At 34.0% G+C, this 25,517-nt stretch overlaps 1 protein-coding gene across 10 annotated transcripts in view; it reads left to right on the forward strand.

Annotated features, from left to right (window-relative positions):
- CCDC141 (coiled-coil domain containing 141) overlaps positions 1 to 25,517 on the forward strand; it is a 96,526-nt gene that overhangs the window by 47,981 nt on the left and 23,028 nt on the right. For 9 of the 10 annotated variants that reach the window (XM_030486682.1, XM_030486674.1, XM_030486676.1 and 6 more), the window contains exons 9-20: positions 4,475 to 4,647; positions 8,264 to 8,405; positions 9,986 to 10,105; positions 11,886 to 12,077; positions 12,813 to 12,989; positions 14,473 to 14,652; positions 15,342 to 15,467; positions 16,084 to 16,272; positions 16,584 to 16,763; positions 17,819 to 17,968; positions 23,146 to 23,286; positions 24,539 to 24,733. In XM_030486682.1, coding sequence (XP_030342542.1) covers positions 4,475 to 4,647; positions 8,264 to 8,405; positions 9,986 to 10,105; positions 11,886 to 12,077; positions 12,813 to 12,989; positions 14,473 to 14,652; positions 15,342 to 15,467; positions 16,084 to 16,272; positions 16,584 to 16,763; positions 17,819 to 17,968; positions 23,146 to 23,286; positions 24,539 to 24,733 — 1,965 coding nt within the window. The remainder of the gene's footprint in view (positions 1 to 4,474; positions 4,648 to 8,263; positions 8,406 to 9,985; positions 10,106 to 11,885; positions 12,078 to 12,812; positions 12,990 to 14,472; positions 14,653 to 15,341; positions 15,468 to 16,083; positions 16,273 to 16,583; positions 16,764 to 17,818; positions 17,969 to 23,145; positions 23,287 to 24,538; positions 24,734 to 25,517) is intronic. The other variant, XM_030486680.1, reaches the window with a different exon arrangement.

The raw sequence follows: 25,517 nt of genomic DNA on the forward strand, positions 1-25,517 counted from the left end.
GGAAACAATATCTATATTTGCAGTGCTCTCCACAGAGGACTAATTAAAAATCAGACATGAGGAAAATCAAGGACAATATACAATTCTTCATAGTGGGCATGTCATATACTACATGGTCTAGACATAATGTAACATCAAAGCGGCCAATTAAAAAAAGCACAAAACACCCTTAGTCACAGCACAAATGATAAATTAAGGTCCATACCTATACTGAAGTCAGCAAAATAATGTATAGGCAATAAATTCCATCACTGATATGCTCATGTGAAGAAGCAGTGATGCAAATTCCAGAATTAGATTCTTGCAGCTCGCACATGAGAAGGCTAAGAGGGGCCTACCTGTCTACTGAATTCTATGCATTGCTTGTTTTGTGTAGGTTGTGTTTAGGTACAAGCAGCCTTGACTGGTATGTCTGTTTAATTTTCTGTCTCTTCCAAATCTTACGTGGTGAAAATAGGCAAATCATTGATGACCAAAAAAGGAATATCTTAAAACTAAATTTTTAATTTTTCAAAAGGCACCTGATAGAAAAGTTGATCAATAAAGAATTGAGGGGGCGTAATATCATTAGTTCAAAACCATTAATTGATATACCAGGATAAGAGTAGGTTTTTATGAGAAGACCAAAGAAGGATCGATAAAGGTGGAAATAGTGTAATAACAGTCTTTTGTAAGGTTATATTACTGCTATTTCATGTGCTGATTGTGAAAGTGAATAATACAAAATCTTCAAGCCATTTTAAGATGATCCAGAGCCAAATCTGTTTTAAAATGGGAACACAAGCAGGGATTTTTATCAACATATGATCTTCCAGTGGAGTACTGTGGGTCGATTGCCAGTATTTTTCTGCTTATAATGTTTCTAATTTATGTTAGAGTAGTAAGTAATGAAGGCAGTCAATCTATAAACACCTATATGGGCATGGAGATTTTAATAGCATATGATTTTTCTATCCAGCAGGTAACAAAAAAGACAGATGCCAAACTTCGCAAAATTCCAACTGGTAATAGAGCATATTTTTTAAACAGTGAAGAAATTAGCTATTGTAACAATTTATCACAATTGTGTCAGATTTTTTTTTAACTGCAAACTGGTGATACTGTCTAGTTAAAGGAAGAAGTAATTTAGTAATTTGTTTGGCTTACCATATAACAAAAGTAAGTTCTGTTATTACATGTTGGTATTAATACACAACAATTTGTTAAAGGAAATTTATTTGAGTTAGAGTAGAAGGATTAAGCGAGGAACCCTCTCTCTCATCAGTCTTTGATGTCAGCAGGAATCTTATTCAAGCCTTTTCCAGGTGTGAGCTATCAGATCAGAGAGTTACCTTTTAAAAAATAGGTCGTCAATTTTGTTGCTTTGGTTTGGGGCACAAAGCTTTTGAAGGATTAAGCCTTTTTCCAGTGGTGCTGACCAACTGCCCGTTACACTGAAGTTAAAGAAAACAAGGGTTTGTTTGCTTTTTGGAAATACTAAGCACTTAGACTTTGCTTATCTGAAGGTGTCCCGATGAGTTTCAAGTCTTTGATAATTTCGAAAATAAGCTGCTACATCTGAAAATTTTCCACTAAGAAGGATCTCAACATTAAAAAAACAAACTTAAAATGTGAAATCTCTGTTTCCATTTTACAACAAGCCTGTTCTTCAAGAGCATGTACATGCAAACTTTTTTCCCAAGATTTTTTAGTTAGAAGACTAGTTAGAAAAGTTTATACTATAAAGTGTCCAAACACCAAATTTTACGTATATTTTCTGCAGATCATTTATAGAAGCTTTAAAACCAGATCAATTCCAAGGATAGATCCAATAACAATCTTCATAGTTCTATTAAACGTGCTGAAAAAACAACCTTGACTTTGCCTGCACTAACTTTTGTTTTGAGCACCAGGTGGGGCTGTAATCGCACTTGTCTTTAACCTGTATTCTGTTCCTTCGGTGTGTTTTTTTTGGGTGGGGTTTTTTTTTTTTTTTTTTTTTTTTTTTTTTTTTTTGTGTTTTGTTTTGGGGGTTTTTTTTTTGTTTGTTTTGGTGTGTTTTTTTTTTTTTTTCCCTCTCCTCCACATGTAAACAATACTTGACATTGAAATTATTTAAAGACTCTTGAAGTGAGAGAGATATTTTGCTCCTTCTAGTTAGGACAAGGAGCTATGCAAATATAGGTCTCTTGCTTTGGCAGCAAAGTTAGCATCTTTTCAGAATGCAGGGCTGGGCTTTGTGGAAGTGCCTGCTGAAGAAAGCACTAGCTCAGGTGTGTCTCCACAGCATGCCATTACACCTGTTATGTGTATGAGTGAACAAAACACCATAGTTAGTATAGTTCATAAAAGAGACATTTTCAGTTCTTTTCCTGAACATCTGGACTCTATTTACATGTAAAGGGCAAATGAGCAAAAGAGAGTATTAGCTGTTTTGAACTAACTCAAAGAGAACTCCTTTTAGATCTTGTGTATCTCATTGTCATTTTAATTTTTAATGAATTCAGGAAAATAAACCCCCAGATATAACCCTTGTATTGTGTTTGTGCTCTCAAGTTCTGGTATGTATTTGGCTGCATTAAGCAATATTTGTTGGCATGTTTGCAAGCTCCTTGGCTCTTTTGTAATCATGTACATTCCGTTCTAAGCTTTCCTTTAAATATCAATCCATTTCTATGTCTATGTAGTTACCTTCAGTTTTACTTTCTGCAGGGGTATCTCTATGGTAGCTATCCTCTGGGAATACTTGGGAAATGATATGTGGAATAGTCTAAGATTGATTTGGTATGGCAAAAGCTTGAAAGCATTCACTTGGATAGCTTTAAGTAAATAAGTAAGGCTTTTACTGAGTTCAGTGTGTTTGCAGATTCGCATTTTTGGTTAGCTGTGGAGTATCCTATGCTTTGGTGCACAAATTACTTCAAAATTCACCTTTTGATTTTGAACTCCAGGACATCTATACTTTGTTCTAAATATTTTAGATGCTACTTTTTTTTTTCCCCTCCAGTGTGCCATCGAAGAATTAAAAGTCATTCAAGATAGTATAGATAGTAACTTGCTTTAAAGTAGACATACAGGAAAAATAACCTGGCAGAGACAACAAAATAGTATGCACGTCCTATTTTAATCCATTGAATATAGAAGTTTAATTACTTTTGCTCACCCTCTTTTCGTTATTTTCCTTAATTTCTTTTTCATACGTTTCAGTTGTTTGAGAGAATTCAGGCCTGTCTCCTTGCTATTTTGAGTCAGCAATATAAGGTTCATTCTCAGCTGCTGAATTCTTGGATCATATGTAATATGCTGTAGCAAGCTGGATCATATTGTCCCTGAGAATCTCACTGAATTTTTGTTTTCCAACTTTTTATGAATGTAAAACCTTGTAAAAGTCTTTAAAGTAAAATTTAGTCTGTCTCAAAGTTCTCTTGCTCTTCAGATGTAGTAATTTTAAAGTTGATATATTTAAGGGTAGCATTTTAGCATATATATATTTTATTGTTGTTGTCTCTCAAAATTCTCAGGGATGAACTGAGGGTTTGAGAACAATATATTTTCAGTATGTAAGTCTGCAAAATTATTCACTGAACTAAAGCTTAGCGTATATACAGAGATTATTTGCAAAGTTGGAACACGTTTGGTAGTGTACAAGCAGTTGTTTTCCTTTTAAAAATATATATACAGAGTAATCCATGTTATAGCCATTATATTTTTAATTCATTACATAAATGTATACATTCAATGAGAAATTAATGCTATTAAACATTTTATTTAGATAGAAGTTTGTTTATTAGGCTTTATTTAGATTTCACGTTTTTCTGCTGTTAGAGCAACAAAAATTTGTGTAAGAGAATATAGTGCCTCTGGTATGAGGCTAATTATGCACAGTAGATTTGGGCACATTTCTATTTTGTTAATACTAGTATTTATTAACTTTAATAATGGGGTATTGGACTGCTGTCCTTACTCTGTCTAAAAAGGCAGGAGTCTTTTTAGAGTACTTCTGTCACTTTTTTCTGATATTTGAATGAGAAACTTCCGCTTGCACTAAAGGAAAACAGTGAATACCTATAAGAAAACCAAAGCTGCATATGTGCAAAATCAAAGCCTACCTTTATAATAAAATATATTTAACTATAATGTACTTGTTAAATATACATTTGATATTTTTAAAACATTGAAAGAAAAAGAATTTTGGTAGAACTCTTTTAAGAGTGAGCTTCCATAAAACTGTGTGCTAAAGTGCTGTATTACTTTTGTTATTTTGGTTTTGCTTCAGTATGTCAAATTGGCCTGTTTATTGCTGGAAAAAATTGAATAGTTTTAAATTCAAAAAGTCATCATCATTTTGCATGCCCATGCTTATATTAACTTTTGTTGAATTATACCCATGTTGTGTAACCTGCAAAGTCAATACCAAGCCCTAAATTAAATTAAATATACATGCACAATTTAAGTAGATATATTTACCACATATGCTTTTTGTTTGTTTTTGCAGGTACTTGATGGTCTCGAAGGTATTGAGAATTATTGTAAAATATTTAATTCAGAAGGCTTACATTTGCCTATCTTGACAATGCAGTATGAAGAACTACAAGAAGCAATTAAAGGTTGCATAGTGACTGCCTTGCAGAAAGGAAAAACTTTACTTAATAAAGCAGATTCTCACAGGTATTTCCTCTATTTTTGCTTATCTCCTGTATTTCTCTGTATCTACCTGTTGCTTTCTAATTCAACTAGTTAGAATCAGAATCACTGCACCTAAGTTAGAATCACTGCAACTAAGAGCCAGTGTAGTAAACTAAGTAGGTGTGCATTTACATGACCTGAAACACAAAGTTTCTGATGTACTTATTTGTTGGTATTTATATAAACCAATCTCTTTAACAGAAAATCTTTAGAAAGACTACATGGTACTTGTAAGAGTGGGATGGTGTATTAGGGCAGTGTACAGAAACGCATCGTTTAGTTAATATTTTTGAAAAGTATGTAAATGAAAATTAAGATATCAGTGGCTATGAAAACTCCATGCTGCCCAATGTAATCCTTTCTGACCTTTTTGAAAGTCATCATTCTAGCAATTATAGTGTGATTTTTGCAAGACAAAAAAAACAGGTGTTAAGCCAAGTGCAGAAAGTATGGAGGTTTTTCCAGTTCTTAGTAGTTTTAATTCATGAATGAAATAACTTTTTTTTTCCAAAGCTTTTGTTAATCACAGTGATAATGTACTCCACAGATATGATTTTTGCACTAATTTAAAGCATGAATTAGTTTAGAATTCTAGTCCTTGAGGCTTATTATCTCCTGCTTTTCAGGTCTTAGTAGGATTCTAGTGCAATAAAAATGAATACCACTCATACTACTGAGTTCTATTTCAGAGCAGATGAATATGGCTGATGGTTGGCTAGTGTTCAGCTTAGCTCTACCTTCCCATTATATGCTCATGTCCTTAATTATTCCTGACTTCGAATACCTTTGCTTCAACACAGCAAGTGAAAGTCTAGATAAAATTTTCATTTAATCTCATGACCTTGCAAAAAATTTTATCTAAACTTCTTTTACCTGTCAACCCAGATGTAATTGGCTTGAACCTAGCAAAGGGACAAAATAGAAAATTGAAACAGTTGTTTTGGGAACACGTGCTTTACAGTTGGCTTTACAGCTATTGTTATTGCTTCAGCATCTCCTTATATTTTAATTAAATGGGGAAAAAAAGGGATTTTCTTCAGTGATTCCTAAACCTGCCGTAATTCCTGAACACATTCTTCTTTTCTCTGGGACTTGATGTTCTGCTAGACGTTACCTCAATAGAAGCAAATGCTATGTTTCAAATTAAGTCTGAACAGTATTGATTAATGTTAGGAATGCTGAAGACCTTGATAGAATGAATCCATAAAATAACAATTCATTAATTTTCTTTCTACTAAAGCAGCAGTGATTTAAAGAAGGAGGGTGAAACTTAAAACAATATCAATAGGCAATCTCACTATAAATGTGTGAGGATCCTGACTCATGTTCTACTTTTTGTATACCATGACAAGTCTAGTTTGTTGGGTTTTTTTGGGTTTTTTGGTTTGTTTTTTTGGTTTTTTGTTTGGTTTTTTTTTTTTCCCCAACCCATGGCTTTAGGAGATACCAGCAATGCTCCCAGCCAGTTTATAAATTAAGTAATGGTGACACAGTGAGCTCTGTCAGCAAATGTAGTAAAATGTTATATACCAGAATATTAATTTCCACCAGAAATGTTCATGCTTTGAAAGAGGAAAAAGAGATGCCTCTCTGTCATGTATAAACCACTGTGTTATCCTTAAATGCTGGCCAGTATTTAGCCCAGCAATTAACCCACATGGGACAACAAGATTTGTATGAACAGCTTGAGGGTCAAGGGAGGAAGATTTGGACAGAAAACAGAACTCCTATCAAGACTAAATCCCAATTAATATTTTCTTCCCCTTATTTCACAATTCATTGGTACTGAAAAATAAGCCAGACAGTTTGTATGCATATGATAAGACTGTAGTAGTTTATGATTTACAAATCTAACGCTGATACCCTCAAACCGAGGGAGGACTATGTTTAAGGCTAATCACACTGACTTCAGTGGCATAATTGCAAATTCAACTCACAGTAAAACCAGAGAAATATGATAATTCTGTCCTACTTTCAAATCCTCTTGAGACATGTTGCAGCCTTATACAAAAAGATAGTCCAAATAAATGAAAACACTCACACTGGAAGAGGAATATGGAGAAGTGACAGAAGGCAGTTCTTTCTCGTAATCCTAAAATGTTTCAAAATGAAAATATTGAAAAAGTCTGGGTTTTGAGCACTCATTTTTAAATTAAAACCATCTGGAAAAACAGGAGGAGCAAAAATTTGTGTGCATTAATTCTAAAAAAAATTCTGCTATCAGTAGGTTTTGTCCATTAAGAGAACCCTTGTTACTTTGCCAGCCCATTAGCTTGTCTGTGATTGTAAGAACTGTCTGTATTTTACTTCTGTTACAAATTTATTGTGTTAACTCATAATGAACCAGTGATACTTTCAAAGATTTTATTGAGATCTAAATTGTCATTCTCAAAACCTATAAATCTTGTTCTCTTATTGCTTTTTTAAAAGGATTGGTGCTAGTAGATGTTTTTAAACATACATATTTTTAAGGAGTACTGAAATAGAGGACTGACATTTTTAGAGTTTAAAGATAAAGCACAAACTAAGAGGTTGCTAGTTTTTGAAAGAGTAATTTGCAAAATTTGAAACCACTTACTTCCTGAAAAGGACTTGAAAGGCCTTAAAATTTGGAATTTCTGTTTGTGACCAATTCTTTAATCAAATTCAAACAGAACTGCCTACTAATGCCATAATTCCTGTTAGTAATGTAGAATAAAGTTTTTCTTTGAAGTTGCAGAGTATAACTCTAAGCCTGGTCTGAAGCGAGGAGAAAATTTCCTTTATTTTCACAGGACAAAGGAGGAAACCTTGAATAAGTACCTGTACTAACATAAGTTTCTGATGAATCTGAAGTAATGAAAAACTTATTTTGAATATGGTTGTCTTACAAAAATTCTTACAATTACTACATTTCAGTAGTAAATCAATTGATATGTGGATTTCTTTTGGTGTTCCCTTTTTTTTTTTTTTTTTATATGTCAGAACTTCAGATCCGAATTCTGTAACCTCTTTACAATTTGAAGAGGACTGCCTCAAGTGTTCAGATTGTGAATTGCTTCCCTGATATTAAAAGTTTTAAGTTATAAGACAAACCCTTGTTTTGTAAATTTATATTGTCTTTTCCCCTGTTAAAACAGCATCTTTAAGGAAATGTTGACTTAGAACGTATAGACATTCTTTTTCTCAGCTACTGTAAAAACACTGCAATATCTGAAAGTCCAAAGAAAGCATTCTTTTTAAAGTAGAAGTGATATGCTATATATTTTCTCTCTTTTTAGGCTGTTACATTTGTGGTTTTAGTCTTTAAATACTTTAACTGAAGTCAGAATTATTTATTAAATGAGGTATTTATCAGTGAATCAGGATATCTGGCACATGAATCTAATGTGTGCATTGGTGATAAATTACTTGCTTGGAAATATCATTCATGTGTTCTACTCATTATCAGTTTTCTTTGAATTAATTTTAATATTTCGGCTATTTTTCTTTTAAGACTTGTGGTTTAAAATTCATGTTATTTGTCACACAAGTCAACAGGAAAGGTGGTGTTCTTAATCATCATCCTGATTGTTGAGCAAAAATGAGAAATAACAACAGTTCTGGCTTTCCATTTTAGCTCTTGGGTGACAGGAATTCAGAGAATGATGGAATATGTTCAAGAAAAAGTAGATCAATTAATCAGGCAGGGTCCAGATTACAAAGAACTTACTTTGAAGAAACAACAATGGATTGCCTCACTTGAAGATTATCTAAATAAGGTACATCATAACATGTCATCTTCTTAAAGTATTTATGAACAATACATTGCATGTCTGTAATTTAGCTATGTGAATATTAAAGTTAACTCAAATAATTACAGATAACATAGTAGTTTGTTAGAGAGCCCACACTGGTAGTTAGAATTCTGAATGCTGTTATCAGCACAAACAAACCTAAAGCTGCTCTGAAAAATACAGCTGTGTCTGTGAGAATACTTTACCAGTGATCTTCAATAAAACATGGATTTGCTTAGATAATGAGCTATTATAATTTTTAATTTTGGAAAAGGAGTGGGCAATCAGGCTAGTGACCTGCATGCAGATTTCCTATATTGTTTCTATGACTTCTATTTCATTTGGTTGTAGATAAAAAGTATGGCAAAATTGAGGGTTAATAAGCATGGTGGCTGTGAACCACAGCAAATTTTCAGTAAGGTTGAAGGAGAGTAGATTCTATTCACTGTAAAAATTCCCTTTATTCATTAAGATACTGATGCATCAAAGACATCACAACTTTCTGTAAGCTGTTGAATGTTCTGTAGTAGTGCAGACCTTTTTAATGACTCATCATTAAATAAGTTTCCATGTGTAAATTCCAATTAAAAGCTATAATCTTCTAACAAGATTCATATGAAGAAAATCCCAGAGCATAGACCAAAATAGTAAATAAAATTTCATGACTGAATAATTAAGTCTGCAATCAGATATTTTATAACACTCAAAATTTTGACTTATGGTTTCATTCTGCAGTTTGTTCTAATCAATTTCTTCCCAGTCTTGCATTAGAGAAGACTTTGAAGATTTGAGTCATAATGCGTGATGTTTCATTACACTGAACAGTGCTTATTGTTATATTCCTACCAAGCAAAACAACCTTTTTTTTTTTTTTCCAATTTTCTGCTAATGCAAAGTATGCCAAAGATTTTGGTCTTAAATTCAACTGCCCCTGAGCTTCATTTAATAAAATTTGAACCTCAACCAGCAGCCACTTCTTAGAATATATGTTACATGCGTATTCACATGTCTGATAATAACTATGCGTACTATGTCTGCCTGTGCTCTTCGTAAGCTGATTTGTTATAATCATGCATATAAAACATTTTATGGTGACAATGAAATGGAGTTGTGTACATGTATCGTCATAAAAATTGGTCTCTTAGCTTGGCAGAGAACCTTTAAATGTTCTTTCTGATAAAAACAAACAACAAAAAAGCCCCACACAAACAAACAAAAACCCAAACAAAAAGACAGAGCATAATACAAATATTTCTGCCAAGGTTGTAATATCTAGATTATAATACAGTTGTGCCTTACTGAAATAATAAGCCTAGGATAATTTGGATAAAGGAAAGCACAGTCAACTAAATGAGAGCAAACAGGAGGGGTTTTTTTCCTAAATTCTACCATACCTGTTAGAATTTTCTTCCTTTGTATTTTCATTCCTGAATTACAAAGTACATAATCTAAACACCAACAGACAAATGTTACTTCACTTTTTTCTCTACAAAGGTATGTTTTATACTGTTGTTATACTCTCTACTTGTATAAATTAACTATATAAATAATGCTTTCAAATAAAGGTATCACAGTCGATTAAAAAAATCACCCCAATGCTTGCAGTTGGTATGGAGATTGGCTCATATTTGTCTGAATCAGAAAGAGTTTTGAAGAAGCACCTTGAACTGGCTGAACAAATAAAGGTAAAATAAAAAATAAGAAAACAGAAACTTCAATAATGTTAAGTACTATTAGAAAGAAACAAATGTCTTTTGTAGTTCTAAATAAGGTGAGAGGCTAAGAGTTTCTAGTGTATTCTTGGAAAGGTAATAGGTCTCTAGTTTAGTTTTAAACTGTAGTTAATGAACAAAAGCACAGGTAACTGTACAAGTCAGTACTTCTGATATCATTGGTTATCCCCTTTTCTCTATCATAGTGTTATTTGTTGCTACCTCAAGATCAGCCCTTGATAGGAAGACTCCAAATATGGATTTCTACTCTATGTGAGGCACCAAATCTAAAAATTATCTAGACAGTAAGAGGCACAGAAAACTCTTCTTTTAGCTTACTATGGCAAATAAAAAGGATGAATCAGCAAAAAGGAAAAAAGTAGTTCACATGAAGAAACTTTGAAGGGGGCTGTAAAGTGGCCATCAGATACCTATTGGTCATGTTGGGAATGCAGCCATGGTGTGAGAGCACTGCAGCACTCAGCTCTCTAACACAGCTGAGACTATATTTAAGTCACATCCAGGGCCTTTCCAACTCTGGTATCATTACTGTGGTATCTGAAAGTAGCTTAAAACCAGCTGAATCCTCTCCATAGTCTTGACACACATGCCTATCCTATGTTTTAGGAGTTCTTAAAACTCAATTACTCATATGGAGTTCTTTTTTGTTTCAGGGACCAGTTTATGAAACCCAAGACCTGGTTCTATACAGGGTGCAAATAACTCTGTAACAGTTTTTTGTGGTTTTCTGCCAAGTTTTTGCATGCCAGGGTGTTACTTTTCTTCCTTTTGTGTTTTTTTTTTTTTTTTTTTTTTGGTTGAAGTGTACAATCTACCTTGACAATAATAACCTCTCCTACCTATTCTTTGTGTGGATTGTGGTATGCTAGAGTTTGCACTCTAGGCTGAATGTCTGAGATAGATGTTAAGTGGTATTGAGTTAAATATAAAAGTAGATAAGCTCATAGATATAGATATATGAAGCTATGAGTTAAGACAGTGAACCTGAAAATCAGAATCCCAGCCAAATCATGGAAAATGTTAGTAACTCAGCTCTTGCTCAGACAACATACTTTCTTCTGTAATAGATGGTGCAGTAACAGATATGAGCCAGTATTTGGTCTCAGTTTTATTTTTGCAGACTTTCTGCATGCAAGTACATTGGTTTGGGCTGGAATAGGCAGCTTGATGGGTAGGGACTAGTCTGGCATTAGGAAGCAATTCTTGATTGAAGAATGAAGGCATGGGTGGAACTATGATTCATAAGGCAAAGTGCTACAAGAACAGGCCTTAAAAACAATTACAGCAGTATCCTTATGGTGACCAAGTGCTTCTGGGTCTCACTCTAGAGTGGACACTGAGTTTTTCGATGAGAATTGAGTATCAGACAAGCATTTAAGGTGGATTTGAACTTAAGAGAATAATATCAGAAAATTGGGCTGTGCTATTCATTGAAGGAATAGTATCAGTTCTGGCTGTTTATATTTCCATATAGAATGCTTCTGTGTAACTGTGAGAAGAGTTTTACTTAATCTGAATACTGAGACTCCTACTTTTTTTTGTTTCATTCAAAATAGCTATTTTAATAACTACATCCAAAGTTTTTATGAAAGAAATGGTTATTTTAAGCATATAATATTGAATTGAATTATTTATAAGAAAAGAATACTAGTGAAAATTAACAATGTGGTATCAATATTCACAAGTCCTTTTCAGTCATTATACCTATTGTTCTATGTTTGTACCCTCAAAGGAAACATCACATGAACTGGAAGCAGCTGAGAGAATCATTGAAGATATGGAAGAGTTTGAACCTGAGCAGGTGGCAGCTTTTTCTAGCAGAACTGACTTTCTAAGTGAAGAACTGAAAAAAATTGAAAAAAATATCAGTTCAAGACTAGAAATTCTAGAAACTTATGTGGCCTTTCTAAAGTCAACTATGGAGGTACAGATTACTTACTTATTCTCTGACTAGACTGTGAAAATACTACAACTGAAAATGTGCTTTTAGCTAGGTAAGGCAAATCCAGTAGATGATGTGCCATGGAAGCACTGCAAGTCTTTATAAGCTCCTTTCTGCTTTAAAGGAGATCAGCTCCATCAGGGCAAGCAGCCCTGATCATTGAACTTGCATCAACATAATGACTAGTCTATGTGCAGATTTTCTACTGATTTAAATCGCCATTGTAGAAAGTATTATAATTGAATTTTTCACTTTCTCCTGCACACATGTTCTCTCTCATTATATACATAATAAAAATTCTTATGTGTATGTACTCTGACCTAAATGTATTGATTTTGCTTAATATAGTTTTAAAAATATTTCACATCATGTGTTGCTATAGATATTTATCATATGTTGATATAGATTTTTATTGCTGTCTTGCACTACTTCCAATGAAGTACCTATTCCTCTGAAGGGGTTTAAAATTAAATATGTATATACTGGTTTATAATATCGATGCAATGATATGTGACAGAAATGGAACAAATTGCTGCCACCTGTCTGTTTGCACCTGTTTATTAATAATAGATATTAATAATATCTATTAATAATGTCTATTAATAATAGATCTTAAAATCTTGAAAAAATTTGAGAGGCTTTTAATCAGTTTTATTATGCCTATATATCTTCTGATTATAGCAGCTCAATTTATTATTATTCTATGTTTTTCTGTAGGTGAATGATGATATTAAAACTCTGAAGGAATTCTATAAATCAGAACCACCACAAACAAACAAGGAGGCTGAAAATAAAATTGCAATGGAGTCAGCTAACAGTCAGTGGCAAAAGGCTATAAAAAAGATTTTTTCCATCCAAAATATGGGTTGCAATTTTCTTAATTTAATAAATATGGTGAGTATAATATGATAAACTGTATTGAATATTTGATGTTTGCCTGTGACGAGGTCTAATGCTGGTTCTGTGACTGATGGATTGTGATTTCTCCAGTATCTAGTTTTAAAGGGACTAATGCTGCTATACACATTTAAAATATGGAAATATTATTTGAGTGCTAATGACATTATAAGTAATATAAAAAGTTTTGTGATTAGCAATGACAGAGCCCTTAATAAATGATCCAGTACATGCTTACAAATATAATACATGCACATATGTTTTGTTCATGTTGGAAAGCAGCATATATGCAAGTACATATTAAATTTATTTTACTTCCCCTAACAGGCAGTCTTTACTAATTGAGTGTATGAAGTTCTTCTAAAGAAATGGGTGCTAGAGCTACTTCCTTACAGATAATCTTTCTTGGTGTCTTTACATTCTGTCTTGGGTTCAGCTGTACTGCCTAGGGCATCACTATCTAATTTTCCAGCACTCCTTCATAAGACGATCATTTGAGATTTGCAGTCATTCCCTAAGTCACTCCTCCTAAAGTGATCCCAGTTAATGTGGACAGCCTGGATACCCAGCTGTTCTTTCTGTTTTTATAGGATAGACTTGGGAGCAGTTACATTAGAGTGAGGAGGGGGAGATGGTGTTGGTAACGTACAGCAGCATGCAAGATGAGCTGGAAAACCTACTTAAGGAGGCAAAATGCCAGGCAGCTAGTGTGAGCTAAAGTGTGTGCTGTCACAGCTGGATGCAGCCAGGCACAGATAAGATACTCAGTGTAAAAGCAAGCTGAATATGTGTGAATATGAGGTTGCACCGCAGCCACTTAAGGTCTTAACATATCTTCAGACATTATCTCTAAAGAACTGTGCTGCCATCATATTTTCTGCTACTCTGTTCCCATGATATTCTCAGATTGTAGCTTTTAAGTATCTGGAAGATATGGATCATACAAGTAATTTGTGAACACTTTTCTTAAAGGAAAAATTCTGAAATGGGAAAAGCAGAAACATCATTACCTAGTTTTCTGGTATTTCTGATATGGGCTCTGTTAAAAAAGGAAAAAACAAATGTTTGAATGCTAAACACTTTATTCCTCCCATGCTTCAGTGCTGCTTTGGCTATCGGCACAAAAGAGTGGTCTTCATCCACTTCACTTTCCAGTTGTGATGGCCCAAAAGGCCATTTTGGGTAGTTCTGCCTATTCAGAAATCATTTTGTATGAGAGTTGGAATCTTCAGATGGCAATAATTCAGTCATTACTTACCTGTTCTGTGTTTTAAACCTTAACATTAGCCATGTCCTCAGTATAGAAATTCTGTTGATCTGTGCCTATTTCTAAGAGAAAAGTGTTTTTAAAGACACCTAGAGTACCAGAAATTTTCAAAGAAGCTACTCTAGAATAGTTTTTTATTAAGCTTTGTTGAGACTTTAATATTATGAGGTTTTAATTTGCATTTTGTAAAAAATGTGTCTGTTTATTTGCCAGGTAAATAAGAGCTTAATATTAAAAATAGAAAAATCTATACGAGTAACAGAAGATGTCATTGTTAATCTGAGTAAAGAAAAGAAAGAGCTGACCGATCTGTGGGCAATCTGGAATTTTAAAATTACTCAAGTAAAACCTGTCAAGCAACAGTACCAGATATTTAAAGAGCAACTAAAAATTGTAAGTAAATTGACTAGGAAGAAAGCAACTGTGGCAAACATTTCTACATTGTTATTAGTTTGTCTGTGGCTGTCTCATCAATTATTATATGTATCATGTAAGAAAGAGAGATGATCAGTAAGATGCATACAAGCTTAAGTCCAACTCCCCACTTCAAATCTGAAATTTTAATCAAATCCACATACTACACCAGCAGTGCTTTAGTTTTTTTAGCTTTGTGAGGGTTTGTTTTGTGTTTAAAAAGCACAGTTTTGTGGTTCTCCTAATAGTTACTAAACTCAAATCCAACCACGTTCATAACAAAAGAAGATTGAAATCTCCTTGGTACAGGGATGGTGTGCAGTGTTCCTGAAGAGCAACACTAGCTAGGCTAGCAGCAGGACCAGATGTTTGTAGCTGCTGTTTGTCTAGTGCAACTAATCACTAAACTATGACATCTTTTATCACTGAAAATACATGTGTATGGGTCCTCTGATCTTGGTGTCTGAATCATTTTTGCACACTGTCTTAAAGATTTCCTATAACCCTTGTCAGTCAGAAGGTTTGAGACAGAGAGTTTTTACTTACAGCATTTGGATGTCTGGTTACAAATTTCTTGTTCTTGTTACAAATTTAGATTTGAATTTGAATATTTTTTTTATTATTATTTACTACAGATAGAAACACTGAACTGTTTGATTATATTTTAGACTACCCATGGATTAGAGATTCTTCAAGAGGCACTTCAGCTTGCAGCAACAGTTGACCTTGGAAGTGATCCTTTTATTGTTTTGGAACTACAAAAAAAGCTTCACCAAATGAAACCACAGTATCAGGTGAAAAACTAAGCTAGTGAAGTGCATGGTAGATCAAAATCTCTTTTTGGCACGGTAAAGATTCACGCTGACCCCAGATAGAGTGCCTGGGGCTTTGATGTTTAATGTTTTACATTACTTTTCCAGGAGGAAGGGTTTGTATATGTTTATAAGGTAAGAAAGAAAAACATTTTACCTTTAGTGTCCAGAGAACGTCTTGTACAGTGTTAGCTGCGTGTTAAAGTGACACACAAGCTTCGGGGTAGTAGAAGTACAACGGAGAGTACCGGCTTCATACTTTTGAGTTAGAGCTGGTCAGAGGCTGAGGTATGTCATACTGATCTTTGTAACACCTCTGAGTTTCAGCAATTCAGTCTGCCATTCCCCTACACATCAGTTTGACTTGTTTTGATCCAAGGTTGTTTCTGGGTGACAGCTAGCTGAGATTCGTGCCTAGCAACAAGTAAAGTGTGTAGAGAGTGTTTTAAAGAGCATGGCACTGATTTTTCCCCAGGGCAATTTACTGCTGTTAGGTTGTTATTTCATCAAATTGTAAGGTAAAACTTGCAAATATATTTGTGTAATGTAACTTGTGGGGTTTTTTTGGGTTTTTTTTTTTTTTTTTTTTTTTTGCTAGCAACTGAATGCTGAGCTTGAGTACCTGATAAAATTATTAGAATTGCCAAGTCAGAAAGGATTTCCTGTGAAAGAGAATTCTGAGAGAATAAGTGAACTTATTCATTTCCATCAAACTCTAAAGGACACAATGACAGAATATGAACAGATTTTCAACAAGACAGTCAAATTCCATCACATTGCAAAAGAAGTGAGTATAATCTTTTAAAATACATTTTCTTCTTATTACAGCTAAACTCTTCTTGGTTTTGGTGCCTGTAATCTTTTCTTGTTTTTTTCCCCAAGCAAACAGCATTAACCTGCATGGTGATCAGAATTAAAATTTTGGATCTAAAATTGCATGAAATTCAGAGAATTTAAAACTCAGATATGAACCCAAATTTAATTACTTAAACCCATGTCAACAAATTTAGGGTAACATATTATAGGTAAGGAAGGAATTGTAAGCTTCATTTCACATTATTTTAAACACACACTAGTTTTAATTTTAACATATTCCAGCTGGAATGCCTATCAAAATCAGGAGAACTGGATATTCCTGAAACATGTGAGGCCCCTGAAAATGTGCATCATGCTAAAGCCTGCCTTGTGAATGCTCAGGAAAAACATGCGCATATCAGACAGCTATACAAACTACTTATTACCCAGGGAGTGGATATCCTGTCTGCAATGCAGCAACCTGTGAGTATAATTAGAATGATTTATGAAATCAAGGATAAATATGAAAAAAGAATATTGGAGCTATCTGGATGAATTTTAGATGTACAAAATGTATTAAAACTGTGAGAAAAATAAATACAGAGGTTCAAGATGCCTTTTAAAAAGTACAAAACATAAAATGTGAAACAGTTGTATTTTTGGATTTCTGCTGTTAGAGTTTGCAGATATACAGTCATTAAATGAAACATCCACGAATGATGACACTTATTCTTCAGTAGTTACTCACATTACAAATTGCTTTTGCCAAAAGAAAAATTAATTTATTTGAAATCTTGCTTTAACTTTTTAATGGTCTGTAAACATATTTTATCCTGGAAAGTTGAAATAGATTTGATATAGGGAGGAAATTAATCTGAAAATATCATCATTCAGAAGCAAAAAAGCATGACTTTCTGTTCTCTAGTATTCTTTGTGCAGTTCAAGACCCTCTTGGTGATTTCTTCAATGCCACATCTATATATTAGACTCCTGCTACTTTATAAAGGTTGCTTTGCATATATATTCTCCTATAAAGAAAGAATAACAAAAGAACAAAACAGAAATGCAATCCACCTAGTAATGGATTCAAGACTGATTTGCATGGCAAGATGTGTATTGCTTTAGAAAGGAGTTAGTTATTCAGGGCAAGATTGTCATTTACTAGGGAGAAAACAAGATATTCCCATATGACCTGCCTAGATTATCCACATTGGCAGTGTGCTCTTCAGACTCCAGAAACTGATTAACAGTAGCAAGGAGCTAATCTCCAGGTGCTAAAGGACTAGAGTAGGCCACTTCCTCTTTGCTCAGAGATAACACTGTATGTGAGTTGTGACTTGGACCCAAAACTACTCATCATATTACTAGTGATTTAAACTGCCATGTAATTGCTCTCCCTACAGTGGAGGTTTAATGGTTTAGCCCTTTATGACTGATATCACTGAGAGATATACTGCTTCAAAATTATTTTATTTTAAATTGGTTAAATCAATGCATTTCCTGAGTTTCATAAGTTTTTTTGTCTGTTCCCTGTATAGAATTGCTTGAATGTTTCTGTAAAGAATCTGAAGCAAGAACTTGCTAGATTTGAGTGTGATAGCATTGATTGGAGCACCAAAGCTGCTAAGTATGAGGAAGAGCTGTCACAGCATTTCCAGCACTGCACCACTCAAGAGGAGATAAATGAGGTAAATGAGATGAATTCCACCACATTAAATGAATGTTAAAAGGGCTGTTGTGTTCTGTAATACTTGTTGGTGTTTATCATTCCCCTAGATGTTTCATATATATATACAGAAATGTTGATTTTCATCTTGCCAGCAACCTTGGATACACACAGAAGCAATAATAATCTATGGTCCATACCTCTGCAGTTCAGGATTATATCAAGTTGTTGGGTGGGCAATAAAATGTTTCCAGTGTATCATGAGAAACAGAACAGCTGTATTTTCTTTGACTTTCAGCTCTGAAAGTTTCATCTGAAATACACGACTCTTCAGATTTCTTTCTTATGAAGCTAAAGTTTTAAACAAAACTAGAATTTACATATATTGCAGTTGTAAGGCTATTAGAACTTTTAGTCTTTTAATGAAATGTTCAGAATAATTTAGCATGTAACATTTCTTCAGAAACCCAAGAAATGATACTTTAAAAACTGCTAGAACGAAAGGAAATGTTCCTTGGCACAAGATATTAGAATTTAGTATTATGGAATTCAGGTTAAAAAAAATTAATTAGTTAATATGGTTATTAATATAGCATCTTAGTAAGCCAAATACAAATTTATTCACAACTTAGCAGGTTGAATTGGGGAAGTCTCAGCAAAAAAATAATTTAGGAAAGATATTCCATAGAATTAATTTTCTCAGAGTGATCCATTAAAACAAGAGGCTGATGGCCTCTACACTTGATGTTTTGTAGATTGCACTTCTGAGCATCCCTGAAATACAGAAACTGGATTCTTACCTGGAAGGATTTCACACTAATGTTCCCCATAGTGTGAACATAGGTAGTAGAACACAGGACCTGAAATTTATATATTTTTATTTTATCTTTCACTAAGCAAATCCACACCTGAAAAAAAGAAAGACTGTATTTTCTCAAAATCACCAAAGTATAGAGCTGACTGAGATTTCTATCCTTCCTATTTTTGAGGAGGAAATTGTTGTTTGGATTTTATTTTCTTTTACAACATATTTTTGTGTGTCTGTGAAAAGTATCCACCTTCTGTCTCTCTCAAGTTTAAAGGACAAGTGTGGTAGTGACATGACTTACCGCATGTCCTATATTGCAAAATGTAACATTTTAGGTTCTCATAGCTATCGGACTCTGCAAAATAATTGCATAGAATATTTTAAATTACAATGATAATTACTGATTTTTTTTTCCCCCCCCATCATTGTAAGTTGGGAAAGCCATGTTGCCTGCATAAGTTAAAACCTGTCATCCCCAATCCTAATTGAAGCTTGAATGTCTACTAACTGAAATATACAAATTTGGTGTGTGGATACCTTTTTCTTAGCATAGAAGGTATTTCCTAAAAAAATACTTGACTAATGTACCTGTATATGCATTGATCCATTGCCATTTTTCTTCTTCTTTTTTGGTGTTTCGTTTGTTTTGTTTTGGTTTTTTTTTTTTTCTTTCCCCCCATTAAGTATTTGTAACTAATTCTGTTTAGGGATCAAGAAACCAGACCCTGAACTGCTTCAAGAATGCTAAAGCTACAAGTATTCACTTCAGTATTTTAAATTTTGTTATTTTTAACATCAGAAATTAGTTGGAGTATTGCTAGTATGTAGCAGACCTGTCTGAAATAACTATTTCTTTACCATCTATTATGTCTAAGTAAATAAATATTTCATGTGCCAGCAACAAGAAGCAGCTGTTCATAACTGTCACATAATAAGCAGACAACCAGACAATTTAGTTGTGATTTACCAGTGTACAAAGCAAACATTAAAGCTGACTGAAAATATTTGGGATTCTCCTGTAAATACTTTAATTTACATTTAATGTGGTGGATTTAAACATGTAAATAAAGCATGTAAGCAAGGGCTTTGTTGGTTAGGACTGACTGGTGTTTGAAAATATCATACTTAAATGACTTGGCTAGCTCCCTGTGTTTGTAACATATCAGTGCTTCTACAAGAAGTAAGAAAACGTATACATAAATTTTTAGCCAAGATTATGTAACATGAGTTTTGAAACAGTCTTGGAGGGCAGAAGAGTAAAATGCATGCCTTTTCTGTGCCTTCTCTAATTTAAAGAAAATTAGCAGAAGGTAAAAAACGGATTTATGCCTTGCACATCCTTGAAAACTATAGGGAAAGCTCATACGACCTTTGGGATCTGTATATGCCAGTTTGGGCTTTCTGCTTTAATAACTAGCTTAAGCAGCAGCCTCCAAAGAGCTGCAACTCCACTGCATTACACTGCAACCATTTGTGACAGACATGAGTCAAGCCTCAGATAACCATAGCTTTATACTACGCTAAATCTGTTCATGGGATTATAAGTGACGCATAAGATAACTTTTGCAACAAAAAAGCCTTTTCTTTAGGTGATCACTTTGAAAATAAATAACACGTACGCATGTCTGCACAAAACTTGCAATAGAAGTGTAGCATCCTGAAGTAGGTTCTCAGCTCTCTGCAGTCATCTCACTTCTTTCCTCTTCATCATGTCATTGTTTATACATTTATGGAAAAGTATGATTCAAAATGTGGATTTTAACCAAAAAGGGTAATAAGCTACCTCTATTCACATGTCATCAGTAGGAACTGATACTTAGCACACTTCTCACCTTGTGATTTGTTTTGATTGCAGTCCCAGAATTAAAGTAATCATTAATTACTTGAACAGTGCCTTTTCTTTCTTCCCACTTTCTGGCTGGCTGTTCTTTAATCTTTGCCACTTTAAAAACCTATTTGCCACCTATAAAAACCTATTACAACAACCTGCTTTTGTAGACTGTTTTGATTATTAGTGCTACTGAAAGTTTTGTGTATAAATAAAAAGAGAAAGGTAAGTGGCTAACAACACTGAAGTGCCTCCCAGAGTGGCTTGCACAGGAATTCAAAGTGTTTTACTGGAACTCTACTGTTAAAAAAATTTAGATGTTTAAAGCAGCTTTATAACTTGCTTTTTCCATTTATTTTGTAGTTGTGTGATAAATAGGAGCAATTGGCATCTAAACCCCTCTTCTCTACTATCATACCCTACCAATGACAGGCCAACTATAGTTAGGAACAGCTGCCTGATTTATGACTATGACACAATGGACAAGTTACAAAGTTCCACTAAACTTGTGGGCTGAAGTCACTGGAGTGTATTAGAGGTTTTAGTTCCTTTAGTATTTCACATTTAATTTTGTGGAAAATAGTGGGAAACTGAGTTACGTTTAAATTTCTAAAAATTGGCAGCCCTGTATCATCCTTCGTACAATTGCTGATGATAACAGGAGTTGTGTACATGCACTCTGAGGGGGTAATGTACAAGTCTGAGCTGAATCTGGTTTTTCCACTGAGGCTAAGAGAGATGACAGCAGCTGCAGACCTTTGACACATGAGACATCATATCTGAAACAAGGCGATCTGATTTCATTACTGCTAGGAGGAGAGCCTCTGGCCTTATAAATGATCACTAACCTACGTATGCACATAAGCCAGTGAAATAAGCTAAAATAAACTATTGCTCATTGCTTCTTTTTATCAAAATTAAACCAGCAATTAGGCTCTTGTGTTCTGAATACAAAACATTGTTCTGCAGAGTTGGTTTTAGTAACAGAGGGGGTTTAGATAGATTTCATTATTCTGTGTACTTAGGTGGGATAAAGAGCTTAAACTAATTGGAGATCGCAGTGCCAGTGATAGAATTCCCTTCTTTTCTATTACACTGAGTGAACACCATTTGTCTATTCTGCAGTAATGTGGCAACATCCCACTAGATGAAATGAAAATGAAAAATATATCCCTTGATGGATTAACATTAGTATGTAATAATAATAATGTTTAATTGCTAGCTGTTCCAATAACGGTAGCTCCAAAATGAGCACTCATTACTCCATGGATTCTCTGGCAGGGAGGACAAGGAGGGCAGGGGGAAGTCTGTAGGGCTTTTTAATATAAAAAAGAGCCTCAAATATGTAAACTAAATCTCAAATTGTGGATGTGACCTGAACTTGTTAATACTAATCAAATAAAATCTTTTCATTTGTGTGTCTGGAGGAACAGACCCTAAAGCATTAGAACTGCTGCATTTCTTTTATATCAGTTCCTTTAGATTATACCATTTTACATAATTTATTTCTATAAGCAATTTGAAAATGGGACCATGGAATTGCAATATAATTAAAATAGTGCCTTTTATAAGGTACCTGAAGCATATATTGGGCAGGGTTTTTACTTGTCTACTTCTTGTATCCTATGCTTAAAGATGTTCAAAAGTAACCATAACATCTAAAAGGATTTTTTGCAGTTGTAAATAAAATTGAAAATTGCATAGCTTTTAGAGAGAAAATATAAAAAAAAAAAAATTATACTTAATTCCTAGTTCTTTAAAGATAATTTAGCTGAGTATGTTTGATCTGCTTATTTATATAATGCAAAGAATGACATGGTTTATTAAGGGCAATCTTGTAAAAGGATATAAAAGCAAACAGGTAAACAGCATTGAAAAAAAACCCAAACCTCTATATTATGACTAGTTCCCTTGGTAAATAAGCACTGTTTTTAAAATTATGTTGATCATCTAGTACTCTTCTTTTTGAAGTGTATTAAATTCATACTGGTAAATTGGCAATGCATCTGATCCATATATGTGTAAAGGAAAGTGTAGCTTCCTAGAGCTTCATCAGTGTCATTCCTATGAGTCTGAATTTTAAAAATATTTCATAGATTAAAGAAAATGTAGCACAATCCATCTAAATAACAAAATACTTTTATAGCAAGTTAAATATAACTAATAGTAGTAATCTCAGCTGATATAAGCCCTTCTGAAAAGTCTTGAAAGACAAGGATGCTACTAGTTCATCTTAGTTTATATTATTATAAAAATAATTGTCCCTAATGTTGAGCTTGCTGCACCAAGTCAGTGCTAACTGGTAATAATACTGTCATGTGCTACCAAATCTATCTAGCTTTAATTAGATGAGGCTTTCTTTGGGTATCTGTTAGGCAGAATCTCTGTGCTACCATACTTAGAGAAATGAAATGAGGCTGCTTTATGAGATGGCATAGTATTATTAATTTCATTACTACATTTTCAGTGTTCAGATTGTGGTCTGCTAAACAGCTGTTAATAAAACCTGAATAGAAGTGTGCTGGATTCTCTTTTACTAACAAATATACTTATTGTGTTTCAGCTCAGAGAATCGTTTAAGGATCTCAAAAAGAAATTTAACAATTTGAAGTTCAACTATATGAAGAAAGCTGAAAAAGCTCGAAATCTGAAAGTACTTAAGATACAGATTCAGCAAGTTGAGATATATGCAGATAAAATACAGGTAATATTAGAAGCTTTTGTATTATTGGAAGCTTCACTGGTTGAATTGCTGTAGTCTGTGCCAAGCAGATCAGAGGAGATGCAAAATGTATTGTGAGCTTCTCTTTTACTCAGCTTTATATCCTTCCCATCTCAGTCACTGACTGAGACATTTTGCATTTTCTGTTCCTTTTATTTTTCCACTTCCGTCAGTGAAATGATATTATCTCAATTCCTGACTTCCCTGTGTTCACTCCTTTTATTGCCCATTATTTTTCTATTTATTCTCTTGCCTCTGTTCCTTCACAATGTGGGACGTAGTCTTCCCTCTCCTAAAAAAAAAAACCCACCAAAGACCAAAACAAACAAAAAACCTCCATCCCTAAAACAAGCAAACAAACAAAAAAACCTCCAAAATAAAACAAATACCCCATCAAAATCAACAATAAATGCACACACATATCCCATTTTACATCCAGCTACTTTCTTGTCTTTCTCCTTTCCTCATATAAGTCTTCAGAACCTTTTTCTGCATGCGTTGCCTGGAGTTGGTCATGCTCATTTGCACCTTAGAACCCTACTAGCCTCACCCATTCTTTACATTCACTCAAAACTCTTCTTTCAAACCCTCCAACAACCTTTTTAGTTGCCAACCAAAAATGGCAAGTTTTGTTTTACTTGCTCTGACACTCTGCCAGTCTCTTCCATCACACCTTTTTTACTTCGAAATTTCAGTAGCTTCTATGAGTCTTCTTTTTTTTTTTTTTTTTTTTTTAAATTCTTACAAATTCAAATCACAGAATCATTGTGGTTGGACGGAACTTCTGGAGCTCATCTAGTTAAAATTCCTTCCTCAGAGCTGCGTCAACTACATCAGATTCTTAAGCTATATGTTAATATTCTAGGACATGCTTGAAGTGACTCATATGTAGTCAAGGACTCCAAAGGCTTAGTAGTATTTTTGAATTTCCAGATTCAATTAAAATTATTTTGTTTAAGATCCCAATTTATTTTTACTACAGATTTTTTTTGTTTTTAAGCTGAAAAATGTAACCCAATTCTGTCTTTAGTAAATATAATTTACATTGATTTTAATCAGCACTGAAGAAGCCTTCCAGTTTCCTTTGATTATTGAAAAAGCAATTTGTACTTGTAAATTTTAAAACACAGGACCAGAAATGTTTGTGTGGTTTTTTCATTTTTTTTTACTAATTATTTCTAAAAATAGAAATATTTTTGTTGCCGTATTTAACATTGCTGTATCTTTTAAACAGATTCTTAAAAAGAGGATGGAAAATTTAGAGAAGAAAGTAATTGACTCTGTAGCCAATGAACCTAATGCTAAAGTTGGAGTCCTCTTGGGGTCAACCAGTGACTTACAAAAACAGCTGAATGACTTTACTAAAGTTGTGGAGGATTACAAGCAAAACCTGGATCTCATGGAGCATCTGCAACAGATGATGGAAGAGGTACTAGTAGACCTGAAATCATAGAATCATAGAATAGTTAGGGTTGGAAAAGACCTTAAGATCATCTAGTTCCAACCCCCCTGCCATGGGCAGGGACAGCTCGCACTTAACCATGCCACCCAAGACTCCACCCAGCCTGGCCTTGAACACTGCCAGAAATGGAGCATTCACAACTTCCTTGGACAACCCATTCCAGTGACTCACCACCCTCACAGTAAAGAACTTCTCCCTACTATGGCTGTAATATCCAGGACTGAGATAGATAAAAGTGCTTATAACTACTTCAGGCAAAATCTGTGACTTCCAAAAGTAGATTGGTAAAATTTTTTTCTATTTTTACTTTGTAACTTTGTAGAGAAAAGGGGGAAACCCCATGCAATGTGACCACATTCTTGCACTGCTATGCATACTACTGGGATCTCAACCTCCATATGACTTTCATAATGATCTAGCATCTATGATCATGCTTAGGAGTTCATTTTCTCTAAGCGTATTCTGACGCAACATGGAAAGTGCCATAGGCCCTCTTTGATAGCTGTCAAACCACAAAACCCAGGTTACCACAATACCCACTTTGTTTCTTGTCAGGAAGAGCTGTCTGTGTGATGTGTAATTCTGGAACTGAAATGTAAAAATTTTTTTTAATAGACTTGGTAAGCATTTTTTTCTGAACTTCAGTCTAAGTCTTTTTGGAGGCTCCTGTAACCTTAATGTGTTTGAAGACTGCCTCATGCATTGCATTTTTTTGTTTTGTTTTTTTTTTTTTTTCCAAAAAAAGAAAAAA

The sequence above is a fragment of the Strigops habroptila genome, chromosome 5 (assembly GCF_004027225.2).
Source record: "Strigops habroptila isolate Jane chromosome 5, bStrHab1.2.pri, whole genome shotgun sequence".
Classification (NCBI taxonomy): Eukaryota; Metazoa; Chordata; class Aves; order Psittaciformes; family Psittacidae; genus Strigops; species Strigops habroptila.